Source organism: Parathielavia appendiculata (assembly GCF_033297405.1).
Source record: "Parathielavia appendiculata strain CBS 731.68 unplaced genomic scaffold N657scaffold_7, whole genome shotgun sequence".
NCBI lineage: Eukaryota > Fungi > Ascomycota > Sordariomycetes > Sordariales > Chaetomiaceae > Parathielavia > Parathielavia appendiculata.
In genome coordinates this window covers 1,154,925-1,173,207 of record NW_026944226.1, presented here as the reverse complement: position 1 = coordinate 1,173,207, position 18,283 = coordinate 1,154,925, and the positions used below count along the sequence as shown (strand labels likewise).

At 57.9% G+C, this 18,283-nt stretch overlaps 7 protein-coding genes across 7 annotated transcripts; 4 read left to right on the top strand and 3 right to left on the bottom strand.

Annotated features, from left to right (window-relative positions):
- Positions 1–2,015: 2,015 nt before the first annotated feature.
- N657DRAFT_681479 (uncharacterized protein) lies at positions 2,016–3,347 on the top strand (the record flags this gene model as incomplete). The annotated part of the gene is made up of 2 exons (XM_062796392.1): positions 2,016–2,548; positions 2,618–3,347. 2 exons carry the CDS (start codon positions 2,016–2,018, stop codon positions 3,345–3,347), a joined length of 1,263 nt encoding a protein of 420 aa, XP_062647148.1.
- Positions 3,348–3,655: 308 nt separating this feature from the next.
- Positions 3,656–5,771, bottom strand: N657DRAFT_646157 (Nnf1-domain-containing protein). The gene is made up of 4 exons (XM_062793073.1): positions 5,683–5,771; positions 4,877–5,486; positions 4,385–4,509; positions 3,656–4,304 (listed from the first exon to the last, which is right to left on the bottom strand). Exons 2-4 carry the CDS (start codon positions 5,303–5,305, stop codon positions 4,004–4,006), a joined length of 855 nt encoding a protein of 284 aa, XP_062647147.1. The 5' UTR covers positions 5,306–5,486; positions 5,683–5,771; the 3' UTR covers positions 3,656–4,003.
- Positions 5,772–6,334: 563 nt separating this feature from the next.
- N657DRAFT_461375 (uncharacterized protein) lies at positions 6,335–7,323 on the top strand. The gene has a single exon (XM_062787482.1). The coding sequence runs from the start codon at positions 6,477–6,479 to the stop codon at positions 7,146–7,148; it is 672 nt and encodes a 223-aa protein (XP_062647146.1). The 5' UTR covers positions 6,335–6,476; the 3' UTR covers positions 7,149–7,323.
- Positions 7,324–7,498: 175 nt separating this feature from the next.
- Positions 7,499–9,961, bottom strand: N657DRAFT_664390 (uncharacterized protein; the record flags this gene model as incomplete). The annotated part of the gene is made up of 4 exons (XM_062795234.1): positions 7,499–7,846; positions 7,877–8,321; positions 8,352–8,549; positions 8,583–9,961. The coding sequence occupies 4 exons, from the start codon at positions 9,959–9,961 to the stop codon at positions 7,499–7,501; spliced, it is 2,370 nt and encodes a 789-aa protein (XP_062647145.1).
- Positions 9,962–11,039: 1,078 nt separating this feature from the next.
- On the top strand, positions 11,040–11,925 carry N657DRAFT_620203 (uncharacterized protein; the record flags this gene model as incomplete). The annotated part of the gene is made up of 1 exon (XM_062790582.1): positions 11,040–11,925. The coding sequence occupies one exon, from the start codon at positions 11,040–11,042 to the stop codon at positions 11,907–11,909; it is 870 nt and encodes a 289-aa protein (XP_062647144.1). The 3' UTR covers positions 11,910–11,925.
- Positions 11,926–12,940: 1,015 nt separating this feature from the next.
- N657DRAFT_690982 (uncharacterized protein) lies at positions 12,941–14,833 on the top strand (the record flags this gene model as incomplete). Its single annotated transcript, XM_062797079.1, has 2 exons — positions 12,941–13,671; positions 13,730–14,833. The coding sequence occupies exons 1-2, from the start codon at positions 13,090–13,092 to the stop codon at positions 14,831–14,833; spliced, it is 1,686 nt and encodes a 561-aa protein (XP_062647143.1). The 5' UTR covers positions 12,941–13,089.
- Positions 14,834–15,825: 992 nt separating this feature from the next.
- On the bottom strand, positions 15,826–17,149 carry N657DRAFT_461055 (uncharacterized protein). The gene is made up of 3 exons (XM_062787477.1): positions 16,546–17,149; positions 16,221–16,378; positions 15,826–16,156 (listed from the first exon to the last, which is right to left on the bottom strand). Exons 1-3 carry the CDS (start codon positions 16,879–16,881, stop codon positions 16,015–16,017), a joined length of 636 nt encoding a protein of 211 aa, XP_062647142.1. The 5' UTR covers positions 16,882–17,149; the 3' UTR covers positions 15,826–16,014.
- Between the last annotated feature and the right edge of the window lie 1,134 nt (positions 17,150–18,283).

Genomic DNA, 18,283 nt, shown 5'->3' with positions numbered 1-18,283 from the left:
CATGCCAGAAGGAATCCTTTGATAGCTGATGAGGCGGGTAGGTACCTTCCCAGTTCAGATGCCGCATGGGAATCGGAGGAGATGGACCCTGCAGCTGTGTGGCAACTTACAACACGTGGAGGAGAATTGTGAAAGCGTCTGAGTTCTAGATTATGGGTGTTCCGAAACGCGGCACAGGATCCAGCCCGACGAGGCAAGCAGGCCGAAGACTTCCTCGGGTCGTCGAGAACCATTCGGTGAAAGCGCGAGGCAAAACCTCATCTTTTTCCGTCACCAGCACCTTCTTCACCGGGAGAGCACGTCGAGCTCCAGTTTCGGCCTCGATGAATCCCGGCATCCGGCCCCATGCGGACCTTCAACCACCTACCCGGAACAGCCTAGCCCGGGTTTGGCGTGAGACCATTCCCACCATCGCTGATTGGTGCTTGTCTTGCGGGTACGCCCATCGGGAGACACGGTGGGGCCGGCTTGGGACGGGTACACAGTCTCTTTGGGAGACGAAGTCGAAAGAGACGAAATGGTGGGGCCAGACCGGCATCGCACTGGACCACAAGGCTCTTCGTCCCTGGACAGAGTATATGCAATTTATGCCAGACGTGAGGCGGCAGCCGAAGAGTAGCTATTCTCAGCGTTACAGGGAGACGCAAAGCCAAATGAAATTTGATGGAGATGCAATTGCTGGAAGCACCAACGGCTCTGGAAGATCCAGTCGGGTAATAAAGAGAGCACGGCGAAAACAGCACACAAGGGGAGCTGCCACACAGCTTGCACAGGACAGGCCCCGGACAGCATGGAGACATAGACATGGACGTCCCGTCTCGTGTATTCAAGACCGACTGTCTATCCATAGTTCGGCAAGGCCAGTCGTTAGAATAACAAATATCGAAATAAACAACCTTAATGGCAGCAAGCCCGCCTGCCTTAAACGGTGCTGATGCCCCAATGGCCTGGGGAGATCGAGATTGAAGCAAGCCAGGGCGCACTTGGCGCGGGCTCCTTCAGGCATGGGCGTGCCTTAGAACCAGCACCTCACTGCTGACGGGCCGGGGGTGGCTTTTCAGCCCCTCCCAACTGCCGCCAACGGGGTCTTAACTTGCCCTTCCCGTCGCTTTTGTCCGCGATTTTCGATCCATCGTCCCATTGCTTCCTCCACCCTTTCAACCTGGAAGTTACGGATACCACTAGCACCTTGCGGGCCACGTCAAAAAGCCTGCCCACTAGATCAGGTAGCCAAGTTCCGCCTTCCGCTTTCCGAGGTCCGCTCTATTCATAGCGTCAGCTCCGGTCGCATTCCGTTCGTTTAGGTTCCGGTTCACTCACGAGAAGCTTCTTCGACTCATCTTCCCTTCCTTCCCTTCTTTCTCGGCCAATTTTATCGGTCCGACCTGGAACATCAGCCACGGATCTCGAAGCTTTGCGGTGCCTGCGGCCTGCATCCACCTCGCTTGCGCATTACGCCGTTACCTTTACTCCATACATTCTCACCTTTCAAAAGCATTGGCACCCTTGACCCCTGGACGACCTGCAGCTGTTCCTTGCACCCCTTCTTGGTAATCTTCGAATGACAAGCTCTTCGGCCTTGGCGACAACCTCAGATCACCTTTCGTATTCCTGTATTATCTGCCAGGCCCTCCTGTGAGAGAGCGATAAGAGGTATTGACAAAGAGAGCGCGTTTTTCAGGTCAACTCGGGCTCTGGAAGCGTGTCGTCCGGGAAAGGGGTTCTGGCATTTCCCCCGCGCCTCGTCAGCGCCTACGGTGAAGTGGACGTCACGGCGCATCGAGTTGTCAGGCATGTCATGCCAGAAAGAAGAGGTCCAGCAAAGGCGTGAGTCAGAACTCACCATATCAACAGCAGCAACAACAACACACCTAAGGGAAGAGGGGGTGGTGGGGGTGGGGGAGACGGAACGAGTTTCGTCTCCGTTTTCAACGAAGCCGCTGCCGCCGCCGTAGCGCGCTAGGGGCAGCAGCACCCCGCTCGACCCGCCAGACACGACAAAGGCACTCTGTCCCATGGCGCGAAGGCCCAGCGATGCCTTCTCCCAGCGCAGCGTCGGCAGCGAGGCGCCGTCGGGCCGCCCGCGCCGCATGTCGATGGAGGAGGACATGTACTACCGGGAGCTCATGACGTCGCGGCCCGTCAAGCCCCCAAGCTACGAGTCGGCCATGAAGGCGGCACTCGCCGCCCAGAGGAGAGCGGCGCTGGCCGCAGCCCGGCAGGGGGCGCTCGCGGCCGGCGTGCCCGATGACGTGCTGCCGCAGTACACGTGCGACATCCACTTGGAGGGCGTGTTTATGCGCAAGATGGAGATCGAGGAGACGACCAAGCGGGCCGAGTATCGCGATTGGAGGATGGTGTACGTGGAGCTTCGGGGCACTGCGCTCAACATCTACTCGGTCAAGAAGGAGCGCGGGTGGTGGTCGTCGACAAAACACGACGGGCCCGACATCTCGCCCGACAATCCGCCGTGGGTCAAAAAGTCGTCGTTGGAAAGGAGCTACAGCCTGCTCCATGCGGATGCGGGGATTGCCGCTGACTACCGCAAGTGCGTACCGCCTGATTCCAGAGAAATAGGCGTGACCCGCTTTCAGGCTTGAATACTAACAAGAACTAGGCGGCGGTACGTTATCCGCATGAGGGTAGAGACCGACCAGTTCCTCTTATCGTGCGTCGAGATTGGGACGTTTGTCACGTGGCTGGACGGCATCTTCGCTGCCATCAACATCTCGCCACCGATCGATGAGCGCGACTTCCCCAGAGACTTCAGCATACCACGGATCCAGAGGATACGATGGCTACGAGGCCAGCGGCCACGACCCGAAGACAGCGTGGGCTTCCAGCGACTCACCGAGCAGCAGAGGCAGGAAGGGAGCGACGAGGACGAGGACGGAGGCGACGAAGGCGGCGAACCCCCAGATCCAGGCGGCTACGGAGGAGGGGACGAACAAGGCGGGCCGGGGTACGGCCCGCGGACGGACCATCCGATCGTTGGGAGGCTGTCGACGACGTCGTATCCGAACGAGAGCATCGACCCCGTGACGGGCAAATGGAAGCCGCAGCACGGATGGACGGTGACGCACGACCAGCTGTACGCCCGGCTGTGCTACAGCGTGCTGCTGTTCAAGAGCCCGCGCAAGAGCAACTACGTGATCGCGCGCGGCAAGCGCTGGTACGTCGACTGGGAATCGGGCCGCATGGTGCGCGTGCTGCCGCCGGCATACGGCGAGGTGGATGTCATGGGGCCGTGGCAGGTCATTCATGTTGGGAAACAGTCTGGTTCAAGTCCGCCAGAATCCAACATGGGGCCGTGGCAGGTCATTATGCCGGAGAACAGGCTGTTGTAAGCCCATATTCCCCGGTTGGGCTTGCAGCACGCCCAGCTCCGACGGTTCAATCCAGGATCAAGGACCGTGCCACATTTTGGGGGAGGTCCTCATCTTCTTGCGCTACGGCGACTCAGTTAGCTATACCCCTTTGCTTTCCTTTTTTTTTCGTCATGTCAGCGGCGTGGAGTTTGTTTTATTGGGTACAGGCGGAGCATCTGGATACATCTGGCAAGCTTTCCTTTGCATACCCCTTAGCATGGCACTTGGATGTCGAGGCAGTTCGGGCGGGAGAGGCGGGTCAAGCATATATACCATTTCCTTGATGTAGCGGATCTTCATAGGCCGAAGGGAGGTTATCTGAGGTGGACATACCAGTATACATGTGTAGATTTGCGAGAACGCAAGGGTAATTGATACCACTTGATTTCACTTGACCTGCGATTTCAACGGACCCGTGTTTTCTTTCATATTGACCCGGAATACAGTCATCAACGCCCCGACACCTGGTATCCAACACGCCCATATCCCAAACATCGAGCCCATGCTTGCCTCGCTTGTGTCTTTGCCTTGCTAACCGCCGTACACCAAACAGCTGCCCTCCCACTTCTTGTTATGTCCGGTTTTGCCCCAAGTGCTCTCAGAGCCCGCCGCACCCTCGGCTCATGGCTTATTATTCACCCTCCTATATTCCTGTCAAGAACGGCCCTCACGTCCCCATCCGCTGCCCGCGTCTCGACAGCTATCTCGTCGACTACCTCGGAAAGCAGCTCGTTCGCCCCGTCCATGTCGTGCACGGCCTTCTCGACGTCTGCCACCAGCGCTTCCATCTCGGCCCGCTGCGACTGGATCTCGTCCCAGAGCTGGGCGTTGGCGGACCGTGTTGTTTGGAGGAGGGTGGTGAGGCGGGTTCGGTGGGTTTGGAGGTGCGGGCGCAGGTGCGCTTGGAGGATGGTCGCGGCTGGGAGGGTGTGTGGGCTGGTTCTGGGGGTTAAAACATATACTTGGGGAAGCGGTAGGGGAAATATATGTGTGGTGAGGCGATTGAAGAGACGTACGCTACAGGTGGTGAGCTCGGGTCGGTCGAGTCCATCCTCCGCCTAGTGGCGTCGGCAACGAGCGCTTCAAGCTCGTTGAGCCGTGCTACGACCTGCCGGTTGGCCATGATTGTTTCGAATTCTTTCTGTGGTGTTGTCAGCGTGGCTCACACATCTAACGGTAACTGTCAGCCAGAACCCGGCGTAGTAGCCAGCCCAGTAGATTCCCCTGTGGCACACCTCTGTGCTCAGAACCCTCCATCAAGCTCCTCCTCATCCAAAAACTCGACCTGCAAACCCAGCCACCATCTCCCCTCCCTGATTCTCCCTCCGCCCTTCCCCGTTCCGAGACCAGCACATCCCACCCCCAAGCCAGAACAGCCCCAGTCCACGCCAACGAACAACACCATCGAAGGCCCACACCAACCAGATTGACCGAGGACAACCGCAGGGAGAAGGGAGAACGGATCAAGAAGAAAACCCAGGAAGCGAGACTGAAGAAAAAGAACGTACATTCCACAACCCCCCCAACCGCTCAACCATCTGCCTCTGCACAAACTCAAGCGTGTGCGGTGCCTTGGCCGCGACGGTCGGAAAACAGGCGGCAAAATTGTCTTTGTTGATCTTATCCAGTGTGTGCTTGGCCGTTGAGGCGAAGAGCGCTTGCAGGCGGGCGGCGCGGGGACCTGGGGCTGGCGGGGGAGTCTTTTCTTTCTGCTCTTGTTGTTGTTGCCTTTCTATTAGTGTTGTTTGGTTTGCTGTTGATCGTTGTTCTTGGGTTGCCGGATCAAAAGAGGAGGAGGCATTTCCGTTGATTGATTGTGGTGCGGCGGATGGTGGTTCTGCGGCTGCCGTTGAGGGTCGGTCGGGCATTTCGGTGTCTGCGTCTCGGGGTCGTCGCTGCGGATCGGCCGCTGGACCGGGGTCTTGTTCGGAAGACATGTTGGAGTGTCGCGGCTGTCAGTTATAAGGACGGGAAAATAAGGCAAAGTACCAAGGTCGAGTAGGCGTACTGTGGTGTCGTGTTCTGGGAGCTGTCGATGTTGAACAAAAGAACATGTTCACATCGTGTCGCGTTTATGATCCTCGGCCGGATTGCGGCGCATCTCGGCAGGACTTGGCTCTGGGATGCAGGGGTCAGCGACGGAACGGCGGAGCTTGTATGCCGCACCGAGCCTCAGGGCGCACGGTCCATATACAAAGATACTCCAAGGCTTCCTGTTCTGGAGAAAAACAACCACAACCACCCGTGACCTCGACTCGAAAAGAAATCCACGAGAAGCCGCGAGATTATTTATATTCACCAAGGGTAGTCTTACCAGGACGCTTGGTACTCCGTTCGGACTCTTCATTAGGAGCAAAACCACAAGACTTATGCGATGCAGACGGCAGACAATAACACGGGTCTTTCAGCAAGAATTCAATCGTCAACGCGGATTGATACTGGCATGGCCCGACCAGCACGGGAAAGGACGCGAGTTCGCGTCGTGATCCGGCTCGAAGTTAATTCACCTCAGCTCAGGCTCGCCCGCCAACGCGGTTGAGTCGGGATGAGCTGCCGTAGGCACGTTAGATGATGCTCGCTCCTCGCGCTTTCGTGCTCGCGCGAGGCTGCCGAGCCGGACCAAAAAGCGGGTGATGCGGCACAGCCAGGAGTTGTTGCATGTGCATGCAACCCTCTCGAGAAACGAGCAATAGGAGATACTGCATATAACGCAAATATTCACTTCCCTCCGAAATCCTGCAACTTCACTGCGAAGTGCTTCGACCGAGCATGGTTGGCCGCCCTGCGACATACCCATCTGAGCTGGATGTTGACGCGCCAGCATCGGCCTCTGCAGTCTTGCTGGACCACCTCCCGTCCTCCCATAACTCGGGCCGGGTAGTTGTGACCCCGTCTACAGAGTAAGCAAGCGAGATGGGCCCCGTCAACCTACCTTACGTTACGCCCCTTAATACCGTCTGAGGCCCTCCTCCTTTCGCGCTAGGCTCAGGTCTACGTCTTCTTCATCATCACGCCGTACTGTGGTTTCAGGCTCGTTCAGGTACAAGAACAGGGAGCCGGCACAGCGCAGACAAGAGGAGAACCGAGCCCTAGCGGTTACCAATCGCCATGGCCTTCATTACAACCGCAATCAGCCCGGTCTTGTCACTGTATGCCAGCAAAGCCATGGCCTGGTCATACACCCGATACTACAGCCCGTCTACACATCCCATAAATAAGACGCCGAAATACCACGAGGTTCAACCGTTCGGTTCCGTCTCAGCCACCCAAACCGATGTCACCACCGGGCAGTACAACCAGTACGGGGGCTTCCTGGATAACGAGGTCACCATGAACGTGACGGTGACCAATATCTACTTGGCCTCCGGCAGCGCCTCGGCCTGCAAGACTGGCGAGCCCTGCACAGCCGCGGGCACCACCACAAACAGCGAGGAAATCGACACGAGCATCTACGCCCCCATCGTCGTCACCAACGAGCCCTCATGCACCCTCACGAGTTACAGCTACACCACGTCCGGGGCTGGCATGCCAGGCCCCGTGACCTCGGATCTATTTGACTGGATCTACGACATATGGGATCAGGCGACAGACAGGTGGCCTGAGGGCCCCACCCTGGCTGTCTCGACGTACGACGTCACCCTTCGCGCCAAGCTCGGCGGGCAGGCCGTCACAACCAAGCGGTGCGACATCTTCCTCAAGCCGGGCCAGCTCAACGGCCTGGAGATTGACGATAACCAAATGAGCGAGTGTGTCGACCCGCGCCTCTTCGACTTCTATTAGGGGCCGGCTTGTTGCCCTTGTAATTGATGGTGTAGACGCAATGTACATATCCTTCAGGGACGTTTGACGCCTGATGGGAAGGCGATGGGGTACGATCTCCTGAACTTCGTACTCGGGAGGTAGCGTTGCGTGGTGGATTTGTTTTCGGAAGCATCTGAGTGTGCATCCTCATCTTAATCGCTCTTCTTTACCTACACACAACATTCGATACATACAAAGTAACACTCATATACCTCATTCCCACTCATGTCCTCATCTACCAGCACCCACGGATATGTAATGAGACCCTTTTACCAAACGCCGTGCGTACTTGGGTGAGCGCAACAACCGAAATAGCCTCAAGTACTTCATCACGAAAAATCCACCGTCGTCGCCTGGCGACTCGCGTCTCTCCGCTCCAACCTCCTCCTCCGCCTACGATCCGCCGCCGCCGCGTCCGTCAGCGGACCACTCGTAAACGTGGCGTGGCTCCCGCCGGGACTCAACAGCCCGCTCGTCCCCAAACTCGACATGGTCGCTCCGGCAGCAGGCACCGCGCCCGACGGCCCAGGCTGTCCCTGTCCAGCCGCGCCGGCACCCCCCGAGTAATACGCCGAGTCCTTCCCGCCAACGCCGCCAGCACCGCCGCCGGCGCGCCTGGCAAACGCCGGATTCGGCGGCGACAGCGGCGCAAGCGCTTCATTCTCAGCTTCGACGCGCTGCTCGGCGGCCGTCTCGGCCCTATGCACGCTGGACGAGTCGCGGCGGTAGCGGCGGCTGGTGGGCGTCTCGTTGCCCGAGTGGCTGCTGATGGAGTCGTTGCGCTGCCTGCGGCGGTGGTGCTCGCGGCGGGCCTCGTCCTCGGTGAGCTTGCGCAGCGTGATGGGGTGGCCCGGTTCGTCGCGGACGCGCACGTGCACGCTGATGGGCGCTGCTTGCGAGTGTGAATGCGGCGTCGGGTCGCGCGAGCGCTGCTGCTCGCCTCGCCGGCGGCGGTCTTCATCCTCGGCTAGGGCGAGGGCGCTGGCCGAGGCTGCCGCTGCCGCGGCGGCTGCGTCGACGTCTCGTCTCCGGGAGTTGTAAGCCTCGCTGCCGTCCGACGAGTGGTGAAAGATTCCGTGAGGATCTGAGGGCATTGGCGGCATTGACACTGGTTCAATCACGTCATATCGTGACTGCTGGCCTGATGGCGCGCTTGCTGGTGGGATCGGGGCCGGAACAGACACTGGCGGTGCGCCGCCACCATAAGCCGTTGGCAGAGGAGGTGCGGTTGGAGCCGGAGCCGGAGCAGGAGCCGGCGGAGGTGGGCGGACCCCTGGGGGTGCCGGATCATACGGCGTGTTGCCGCGCGGCTCAATTGAGGACTCCTCGGACATGACCGATGTCTCAGTCATGGTGACTCCCGATGGTGGAGGTCGCGCCCTGTGTGGGCGGCGCCTTGATTCCCGTCTCGACGGGCTTGGGTAGCCATCGCCAGTGTACCTCGAGTTCCGACGGCCGGCCCGTCTCTCCTCCTCCTCCTCCCTACGCCAGTCCTCCTCATCCCTCAGCCGTTCCTCTTCTCTCCGGTCCCGCTTGTCCTTACCCATCTTGGCTAGGAATCCCAACCCCATCCCAGCAAGCAGGCCCTTTCCGACACCCCCACTCTTCCGCCGCTCAGGAATCCTCCGCGAGGGACTCACGTATGATGAATAGTCGGAACCCTCAACCGTGCTATCAAGCCTCGAAGTTCCAGCATGCGAGCGTCGCGGAGTCATGGGCGGTCTGCCACCGGCAGGGGGTTGCCGAGGCGGCGGAAGGATGGAGGACTCGACATCATGACGGCCGGGATACCTACTGATATCCTCCGTCCTCTCTGTGAACTCGCTTTCGGTGAACTCGCTCCTAGCTGGGTGTCTGCGAACGCGGCTTGGCGTATCAGTCGCCACGGCCGAGTACTCATCATCGTGGCCTCTATCTCCGCGGTTCATCATCTTGGAGACCAGTGCGCCGGCGCCAAGCCCTGCTCCAGCTGCAAAAATCTTATTTATGAAGCCTCCGCCACTCGCGCGCTGCCGGGCTGGGTGTTTCTCGTCGTAGTAACTGTCTGATTCTCGGCGGGAAGAGATGACAGTAGCACGGTGGGAGCGGTCCACGGGACTCGGCGTGCGACTCATGGCCCTTTCTGCGTCCCGATTCTTCTTGCGGCCGCGGAGGAATGCCAACGCGGCTCCGCCAGCAGCCAGCGGCCCGAGCCACTTCATTGCGCCGCCAGACTTGGCCGTCACTCTGCTGCTTTCGTCTCCGACGCGACTGGGTTCGCGTCCCCTGGTATATTCTCGCCGCCCGTGGTCACGGTAGTCCAGAATGAAGTAGAGCAGCAGCAGGAAGCCCATCCACACAGCGTAGAGGATGAACAGGGACTTGGGCGAGCCGTATAGCGTGAGACCCAACGGAACCTGCGCGATTCCCAGCAGCGCAATTGTCCGGCCAAACCAGCGGTGGATGTGCAGCCGGAACGAGTGGCGGCCGGCAAGTTTCCGAACCAGGCGTCCACCCACGGCTTGGAGCAGGATGAGCACGTAGATAGCAACGCCGATGCCATGGTGGGGATTCGTCAAATTGCGCGGCGGGCCGACGGCAAAGAAGCCCAAGACGAACACGACGGTGCTGAGGCCGACAGCGAGAACCTGGAGGTAGGCATGGTAGCGAACGGCGCTCCCCGGCTGGCGGGTGTAGAACCGGGCGAGTAGCACGGCAATGGGTATGATGAACAGAAATGTTATCGCGGCGATCACGCCGTGGCCGAGAATCAGGGAGTGGTAGTCTGTCAGTGTCGCGAAGCGGTTGCCCATGCCTGTTTGCCCGGGTTTTTAGTGTGGCGGGCTTGGAGGAGAAGAGGTCTAAGACGCAGGACATACCATTGTATCGCATTGTCTCATAATTCAACCCTACAAGGTTGGGCAAGAGGAAGGTGTTCTTGGTGAAGTCCCATGTCCCGTCGCCCACGGTCAGGGTGTCGGACGAGTAGGAACTCGACCCCGGCGGGGACAGGTTGTCCGCCGGCGCCATGACGGCGATGCGCGGCCGTGAGGCCCTGATTGGGCTGGGAAGGAATGTGAAGCAAGGGACTCAATCAGTTCTCGTGACGCACCAAAGACACTTGAATCGAGCCTGCGGAATGTTGCAGCTGGACCCGACCGTTCGGCTGTGACGACCCAGGCAGAGATCTGACGGTCCTAGGAATGGCGGGGCAGTCGACGGTGTCAACGTTATTGGTTGGCGAAGCTGCTGTGTCTGTTGTTTGCGCATTGGCGATATTCATGGGAGACTCGATGCCGACCGCTAATGGCAGAAAACTCCAAGAGATCGAAAGTGCAACATCATCATCTCAATGCACGAGGCAGCAATCTCCAGAAAACCAAAGCATGTCCCTGGACCTTGTGATGAGCTGGCCCAGCGCAACCAAGGGACGCCAAGGCCAACAGCTGGTTGCCGGGAAACCAGGCATATCAGTCCAGCCCGGATTCAGGGCTTGGCAGCGAATGTGGATCCGTCTGAAGAGCTGTCAAATGTGGGTCTGTCTGGGGTAGCTTCCGCCTGCCAATCAGCTTCCGAGAAGAAATACGTTGCATCCAAGCCACGCTACGCCACAATCGAATCTCTCCACGGCTCCCGTTGATGCAACAGTCGCAGACTGCGAGTCTCGTCAGCATGGGCTGAGCATGTGCTGTTAGTCTTCCCAATGGGAATGGCTCCTGCAACCATGCTCCGGTAAGCTGAAATGATGGATGCGACAAGAAAATTGCCTTGTCGACCAATTGCGAAGTCATAAAGAGCCAGCCAGCCCGGCTCATCTGTAGTTTCTATAGTCCTTCTTATCGTCGGTCATTCAGCCCACCAACATAACATCACACACCCACGACCACCACCATGGTCACACCCACAACACCCCTCTCGCCCGTCTCTTCATCCTCCTCCAACATCACCACCACCAACCCCTTCTTCTCTTCCGTTCCCCCTCCCCGCTCGGGCCACTCCAGCTTCGCAGTCCTCTCCTTCCACAAAACCGACACCATCCGCCTCCTCGCCTTCCCCGAGGTCGTAACATCGGCCATCGAGTCTGTCATCCTCGCCTCCTGGCCGCCGGGCATCGACTCGTGCGGCGCCTTCGAGCAGTCCTACCAGTACAAGCTCAAGGGCGCCCCGTTCGGCTACTTCCGCAGCCAGCAGTACGTCGGCGGCATCCGCCTCGTCCGCGACGTGCTGGCATTTCTGCACAGCCAAGGCTGGGAGCTCGCCTCGTCCGTTCTGTGCAGCCGCCGCTACACGGCCAAGGACACGCTCATTTTTCGGCGGGCGGCATCTGGCAACCAGTTGCCCGCCGTGGAGTGGATGAGCTTGGCGCCGATGGGGACTGACAAGTTGAGGGTGGTGTATGACGCCGACAGGGTGACGCTGGGCGGCGGGGAGAGTGATCAGGATTACTTGGGGGTGTTGATCACGGAGATCAAGAAGATGCTGGAGGGGTTGGATTATTTTCAGAAGGGGGATTGGAGTCACGACTTGTTTGAATTTCAGTTGAAGGGCAGCCCTTGGAAGTCCAGAGGCGAGGCGAGTGTCAAGATGCGGGTCATGCTGATGAGGCTGTTGGAGACGGTCGAGGGACACGGGTGGAAGCTGTACACGACCATTGTGCAGCGGACGGGGACAGACGAAGATAGGATCCTGGATACGTGGTACTTTGTCCGGGAGCGGGGCAGGTCATGGAAGGGTGACACCGGAGGCGACGTCAAGTCGTGATCTGTAAGTGGTGGTGTGGTGGAATTGAAATTACCCTTTGGACACCGCTCGCTTTTGATGAGCTGTCTGGTGAGGGGAGCAGGCAGATTGAACGAGGGTTTGCGCTTTCCCAACACCTCTCGGGGAAGTCAAGTCCATCTGGCTATTTCATTCAACTCTGCTGGGTTCCGTCCGTTCTTGACTGTCGTAATCGAAGGTGGCTTCAGTGCCCCGGTCGGCCATGGGCCAAGTCCACAGTATCCAGAGTGAAGTCAAAGCAGAGGGAGGTGCCTGTGTGTGGAAGCGGGCAATAGAAAGAGAACCCTCGGGCCGGCCAAACCGCCAGATGCAGGGAGGCGAGCACCGTGGCTGGCTCCTTCCACGGATTGAAGCTTTATGCTGCCAGTGGCGGCCATTCGCTGTGCAGGAAGAAGACACTTCACGTGCGGAATGCAGGAAACGGAATCAGTCAACACGGCGAGACTTGGGAGATTCTCGTCTTCTACCGGCTGTTGATCTCCAAACCAAACAGGCGCCAATTTGAACATGAGAGTCGAAAGGTTCGAGGGCGAAAGCCCCTCTTCCAGGTTTGCACTCCTCTCCGAGCTTGCATCATCTACCTGCAGTTCGTGACAATTCAATCGTGGAGGAAAGCGGCCTGGCAGAGGTGCTACCCGGGACTCTGTCTGGCGCCGTGTCCTCGGTAAGTCCACACGCCATCTTCACCCACGCTTTCCATACACACTGGGACTTCAGCTGATCAACTTGAGAGAGAAAGGAAACTTGATTTGAAAATTCCGAGCAGAAACAGCCAGGCAGTCCCTGCCGAGTGCACGTGTGATATCCTGCGAGAGGGGAAGTCGGGTTTGGACCCAAGCTTGCTTCAACATCACCGGGCCGCAGACCTTCCTGCTCTTTAAGTTCTTCGGGTTGCTACCGGCCACCTTCTCCATCGTGAGCTTGCACCTTCCATCCCCAAATCGCCATGGAAGAAGTTGCGTGTCCCGATGGCATGACCATTTATACCCAACCATCTCTTCTGGTTCTCTTCTCGAACTTCTTCCCTTTCTTACCAGACAATCATCGACGTGGAGCAGCATATCCCTTTTTTGGCCTTCAAAGCATCTCACCATCATCTTGCTTCATTTTTTGCTTTTGCCAGACCATCAGCTTCTCATCATCACAATCATCCGCCACCACCATGAAATCGGCACTCTCGGCCGGCCTTGTTGCCGCCCTCCTCTGTCCCACGTCTGTCATCGCAGGATCGACATGTCCGAAGCTCGCCTACGGCTCGAAACGTGTGACCTGCATCCTTGAAGTTGACCATACCACCGTCCACGATCATGACCTCGAGCACCTTGACGGCAAACATCATGGCCACAAACATCACGGCCACAAGCATCACGGCCACAAAGACGTTGACCAGATTACCACCATTGTCCGCACAACCAACGTCTACGCCTATTCATTCATCTGGAACTACTTCATCAAGGACGGCTGCCCCAAGACCGAGGCCTTCTTCAGGCCCATCTTGCCCATGCTCGACCAGACGCAGCACACCATCAACTGCCGAGTTGAAGCCAGATGGAGCCCCGACAAGCACGCGCCCGGAAACTACTCGGTCGACTACGCCGGCCTGGGCTTGGTCGACTGGAAATCCCTCCCTGCCAGAATGGAATGGCCCTTTGTCGGACACTACGACCCTCCCACTCACTCCAGCCTGCAGGGCTTGAGCGCCAAGTACCAGCGGGCCGAGGACAAAGCCCTGTCCACCCTTGATGTAAGTCCATATTTTCCGCCTGCCTTTTTCTATGAACCCGCTGACGAGGTATCGTTAGGTTCACAGCGGCCACGGCAACGACTTTTCTCACTGCTGGGGCCAGCCGGAACAAGACAGCAAAGGCCGCTCAGGCGGGTCCCATGGCGATGGCGGACACGACCACGATGGCCACGGCCAGGACGACAACAAGGACGGGCTGAAGGACAAGGCCTCACAGGACATCCAGCACGAGCATGGCCAGCACGGCCCGCACCAGTCCTTGGTCTCGGTGCAGAAGTCACACAACAAGTTTGGCGGCCACTACAACACCCACAAGCTGCATTCATGCTGGGTCTTCGAGAAGTACCACATCGGTATTCGCCATGAGACCTACCATGTGACTGCAGACCACGGAGACAAGCACAAGAAGGGAGACAAGGACAAGAAGAAAGACAAGGACAAGAAGGGAGACAAGGACAAGAAGGAAGACAAGGACAAAAAGGGAGACAAGGGCAAGGATGGCGACAAGGGGAAGCAACGGCGGCAGTTCGGTGGCTTCGGTGGCTTTGGCGGCGGCAACGGCGGCAAGGGCGGCAAGGACGGCAAGGACGGCAAGGACGGCAAGGACAGCAAGGACAGCAAGGACAGCAAGGACGGCGGCAGCTTTGGCGGCGGCAGTGGCAGCTTCGGTGGCATGGTCAACAACGACATCAACGGGGACGATGGATACTATGGCAATTGGTTTGACTACTACAAGGGCAACGGCGGCAACCAGCGCACCAAGGACATTGACGGCATCCTGAGCATCATCGGCAAAGATGGCGACAAGGGCAACCACGGTGACAACGGACATGGTCAGGGTGTTGGATATGGCCAGAGCGGCGTCCACCGGCCGCTCCCGGGCTTCCCCTTTTACCCTCAGGCTTGGTCGACGTGCCAGCCCGAGTTCCTTGCCCTTTGCGTCGAGGATGATGACCACCACGGCGATGAGCAGAAGAAGCAGGGTGCCGACCTGAGGAAGGAGGAGGACGACAGTTGCAAGGACGGGTCCTGCAGCGACCAAGGGCCGAATGAGGACGGCGGGGAGGACGGCGGGGAGGACGGCGGTGACGATGAGTGTGAAGGGGAGGACTGTGGTGATGACGAGCATAATGAGAAGAAGGATGATGGATGCGATTGTTAGACAGCAGGATGTAGATATAAGGGGCTAATGCCCGTGTCATCGTTTACAGGGTGGGCGTTCATCGGGTAGAGTTCTAGGATTATGGAATCAGACAACTGCTTTCTCTGGGTGGCCGATGCTTCGCCTGTGAGGTGTCAGTCCGCGTGTCTTTGTTCAAATGCCTGTCATACTTGGCTTAAATTCAGGCTAGGTGTGCTCACTTCAATGAAATAAAGGTACCAGTCGGCATGTCCTGGGTTGTCTTTGCCAAACTGTTGGACATCAATGACGACGGCGATGGTGACGCCAACCCGAAGTCAATGTTTTGGCTCACGCGTCCTGTTGAAGCTAACTTTGGAGGGTGTGCTTGGAGAGGCAGAGAGCCGCTGCTGCTCTCGTGGGATGGTTGTATGGCATCGGTTAGCACGGCTGGGCGTAGTGTAGTGGCATGGTGGGGGTTCCGGGGTTTCAGGGCCCAAGGGCGAGGCCTGGTAACTTGATGTGCGGTTGTGTCGACGGTCGGTACCAACCTGAGTTATGAGAAATGAAGTACAGTATGCGGGTCCAGAGAAGGAATGCAGGCAAACCAGTAAAGACTGTTGGACTCGGGAGGGAGGGAGTTGATGAACGGAGTTGAGGGGGTGGCGGGTGGTACACTGCAGTGATTCTGGGAATGGACGCGTGGACCGATAACCTCCCTCATCCTTGGAGATGGAAATGCTTGATGTATTGGGGGCGGCAATGGTATAGCAGTTGGGTGCTGTTTCCGTGTGGGGTGAGTGGGTAGATTGTTCGGGGGGCTGCGTGAGAGCTGATGTCGACATGACCTGTCGGGCTGTGTTGAGAAGGAGTCGGGCCGAACTTGGTTGAAGGAGATGGGGCTCCTTATGGCGATACTCCTGCTAAGAAGTTGTTGTACTCGGTCTTTGACTCTTGTCCAGTGGCAGCGGTGGCTTGCTTTCTTGGTTCCATGAACTGCTGTGGGGGGATTCAAAGGTGCATGTCTCCGGTGATGATATTATGTTGTGGTTCATCCCGACCGTGTGAACCACGTCCAACTACTTGATGTTGCCGCAGCGTAACCAACAATGCTGTCCTGTCGGTGTCAAGGTCGCATCAGGAGCCGTTTGGATCAAGGCCGAGGGTCGGATTTCGTGGTTTTTTCTTGTTTTTCCGCGGCCTGATGCCTTATGTCTCTTCTTCTAGTGCTTCGACATCCAGTGTACCGTGATAGCGCAGGTGCTGGGTCGCGGCGGTTTGACGAGGCCCTGACCGGGCTGGAGAAGGCAAAGGAGTGACTGAACCGAGCCACAAAGGGACGTTGCCATACCCATCATACTGGAACTTCATGTGTGTTGATGCTTCTGGCCTTGATGTAAGTGAGACGAGAGCTTGTGGGACGCTTTACGCTTGTGGTTGCAGCGCAGAGAGGTTGGGTAGACCTTCGACCGATGCAATGCCTAGCCGGCAAACGACGGGAACGGCCCGAATAGCGCTTAAGCACATAACCAAGGCTATGCCCATTGCACCAGCTTGCTCTTGATCGAGGCTAGCAGAAGGCCCTGACTTGAGCAACCTGTTAGGTCTGTTGCGTGGCAGTCCCTCTCGGCTCAGAACAGGCGGGTTTCTGTCACGTCGTTGCGGGAGCGTCTAGATTGAGATAGCAAATTAGCCAGGCGCTTGAGTCGTCTCCGTAGCGCATGAGGGACAGCGCAAAAAGCTGGGTCGCACACAGGACAATTGGATAGAAGATGGCTGCAAACTATCGAAACAAGGCGACTACCGGGGCCGGCTGCTTTGGTCACCTCGATTCCGGGCGCGGGCGCTAGCCAAGGTGAAGGGAGCAAACGAATTGTGGTGTTCAAGGCGCAAAGTGTCCACGTAATCGAGGTCGAGACCAGTCTGCTTGATAAGCGCAGCCTCGTGTCATGGCAAACGTCTTGAGCCCCCATCAGGTGAGGCCGCCTGACCGATATCCTAGCCTTGAACCGCATAATACTGCTTCCTCGTGCCTTCCTTCGGCGTTGCGGCCTCAGCCCATCATGACCCGGGCTCACGTGAACTTGCATTCATGAGGATAGCGGCATCAGTTGTGCTACCCCTTTCAATATGGCAATGGATGCCGGGTCTCGACCAACTTTGACGCTATGTAGCGCCGGGCGCGAAGACACTGCAGCCGGGCAACGGGAAAGTGGCAACCGGGATGCCGATGTCGTGCAGATACTACGCTGCGTGCTGCTGGGAGCTGCACGCTCATGCAGAGTCCAGACTCATGCAGACGCCAAGGCATAGCGACTGCCAGTTAGTCAGCTGCACGGCGGACAACTGCGTCCAGGCAGATCAATTGGGAGTAGTTGTGGAAGGAAGGGCGGCCGGTAATTGAAACGGGAAACGGTGAAGGATATGATGAAAAGTGAAGCTGCAGCTGCATGCTAGGGGAGGTTCTAGGCCGAGGCGAGCTGGAAAAGGAGGTGGTAGGCATATCCTGTCTTGACTCTGTCGTCTTCACCTCGGCCTAGTCAGAAAGGGGCCAGTGTTCCGGGTTTCATCCCGGCGTGACCGAGCCTTGGGCACGGCGAAACTATCGAGGAAGCTCGGAACTGCGGTTGGACTTCTCAGCCATCCACGATTGCCTGATGACTTGTAAGTCGGAGAAGATTTGTACTTCGGGCATCAATGCCGCAATGCCTTTGTGGTACAGCGTGCCAACTGCATGTGCGACCTCGACCGGCACTGCGCTTGGTACGATGTGAGACAAACAAGGTTGGTTGTTTGTTGGGCAACTTACATACATCACCCAGGCAACTCCAAGTCGGTCAGCAGTGCAGATACCATGTTGGGGAAGCCGTGCTTCTGGAAGAGAGGAAAGAGAAGTACAAGGTAGGTATCGTAGGTAACCAGAACTGTCGAACCTCTAATTGCAGGTCTAACGTTCAAACACAGCAATGGCCACGACGGTGATGGAGATGGAGGGTCGTCTTTGTAGATGAAGGAGGGCCGGAAATGCGGGGTTGTTGACGGGGCGAGATACGGCGCAGCAGGGCACCCTCCTCCCATACCGAGACCAGAACTTCCGGGTTATTCCAGACCTGGGCGTTCTTGCCCGGAGATCAGGAGCAAGCAATCAACTTAGGTTGCAGGGCAATCACCATTCTCCGGCGCTCATGTTTTCAGGCAAGTTGCCCAGTTTAGCCTGGCCTGCTGAGGCCACGACCTAGCTTTCGGTTGCCACGTCGCTGCCCGGCCTCCGCCGAAGAAACAGATGAAGCACCAGTTCTAGGTTGGCTTTTGGTTCGCATTTTCTTCCATAATTCGCGTAAGTCAGAACATAAGCTCGACTTGCAGCCTCGATGCAGTTATCCGGTCCTGAGACTTGGCCATGAGCACTTAAAAAGACCACGGCGAGCAGCTGTATCTCGTACGTGCAAGCGGCTCGAAACAACAAACCGTCATGTATCCAGTACCTCGGAA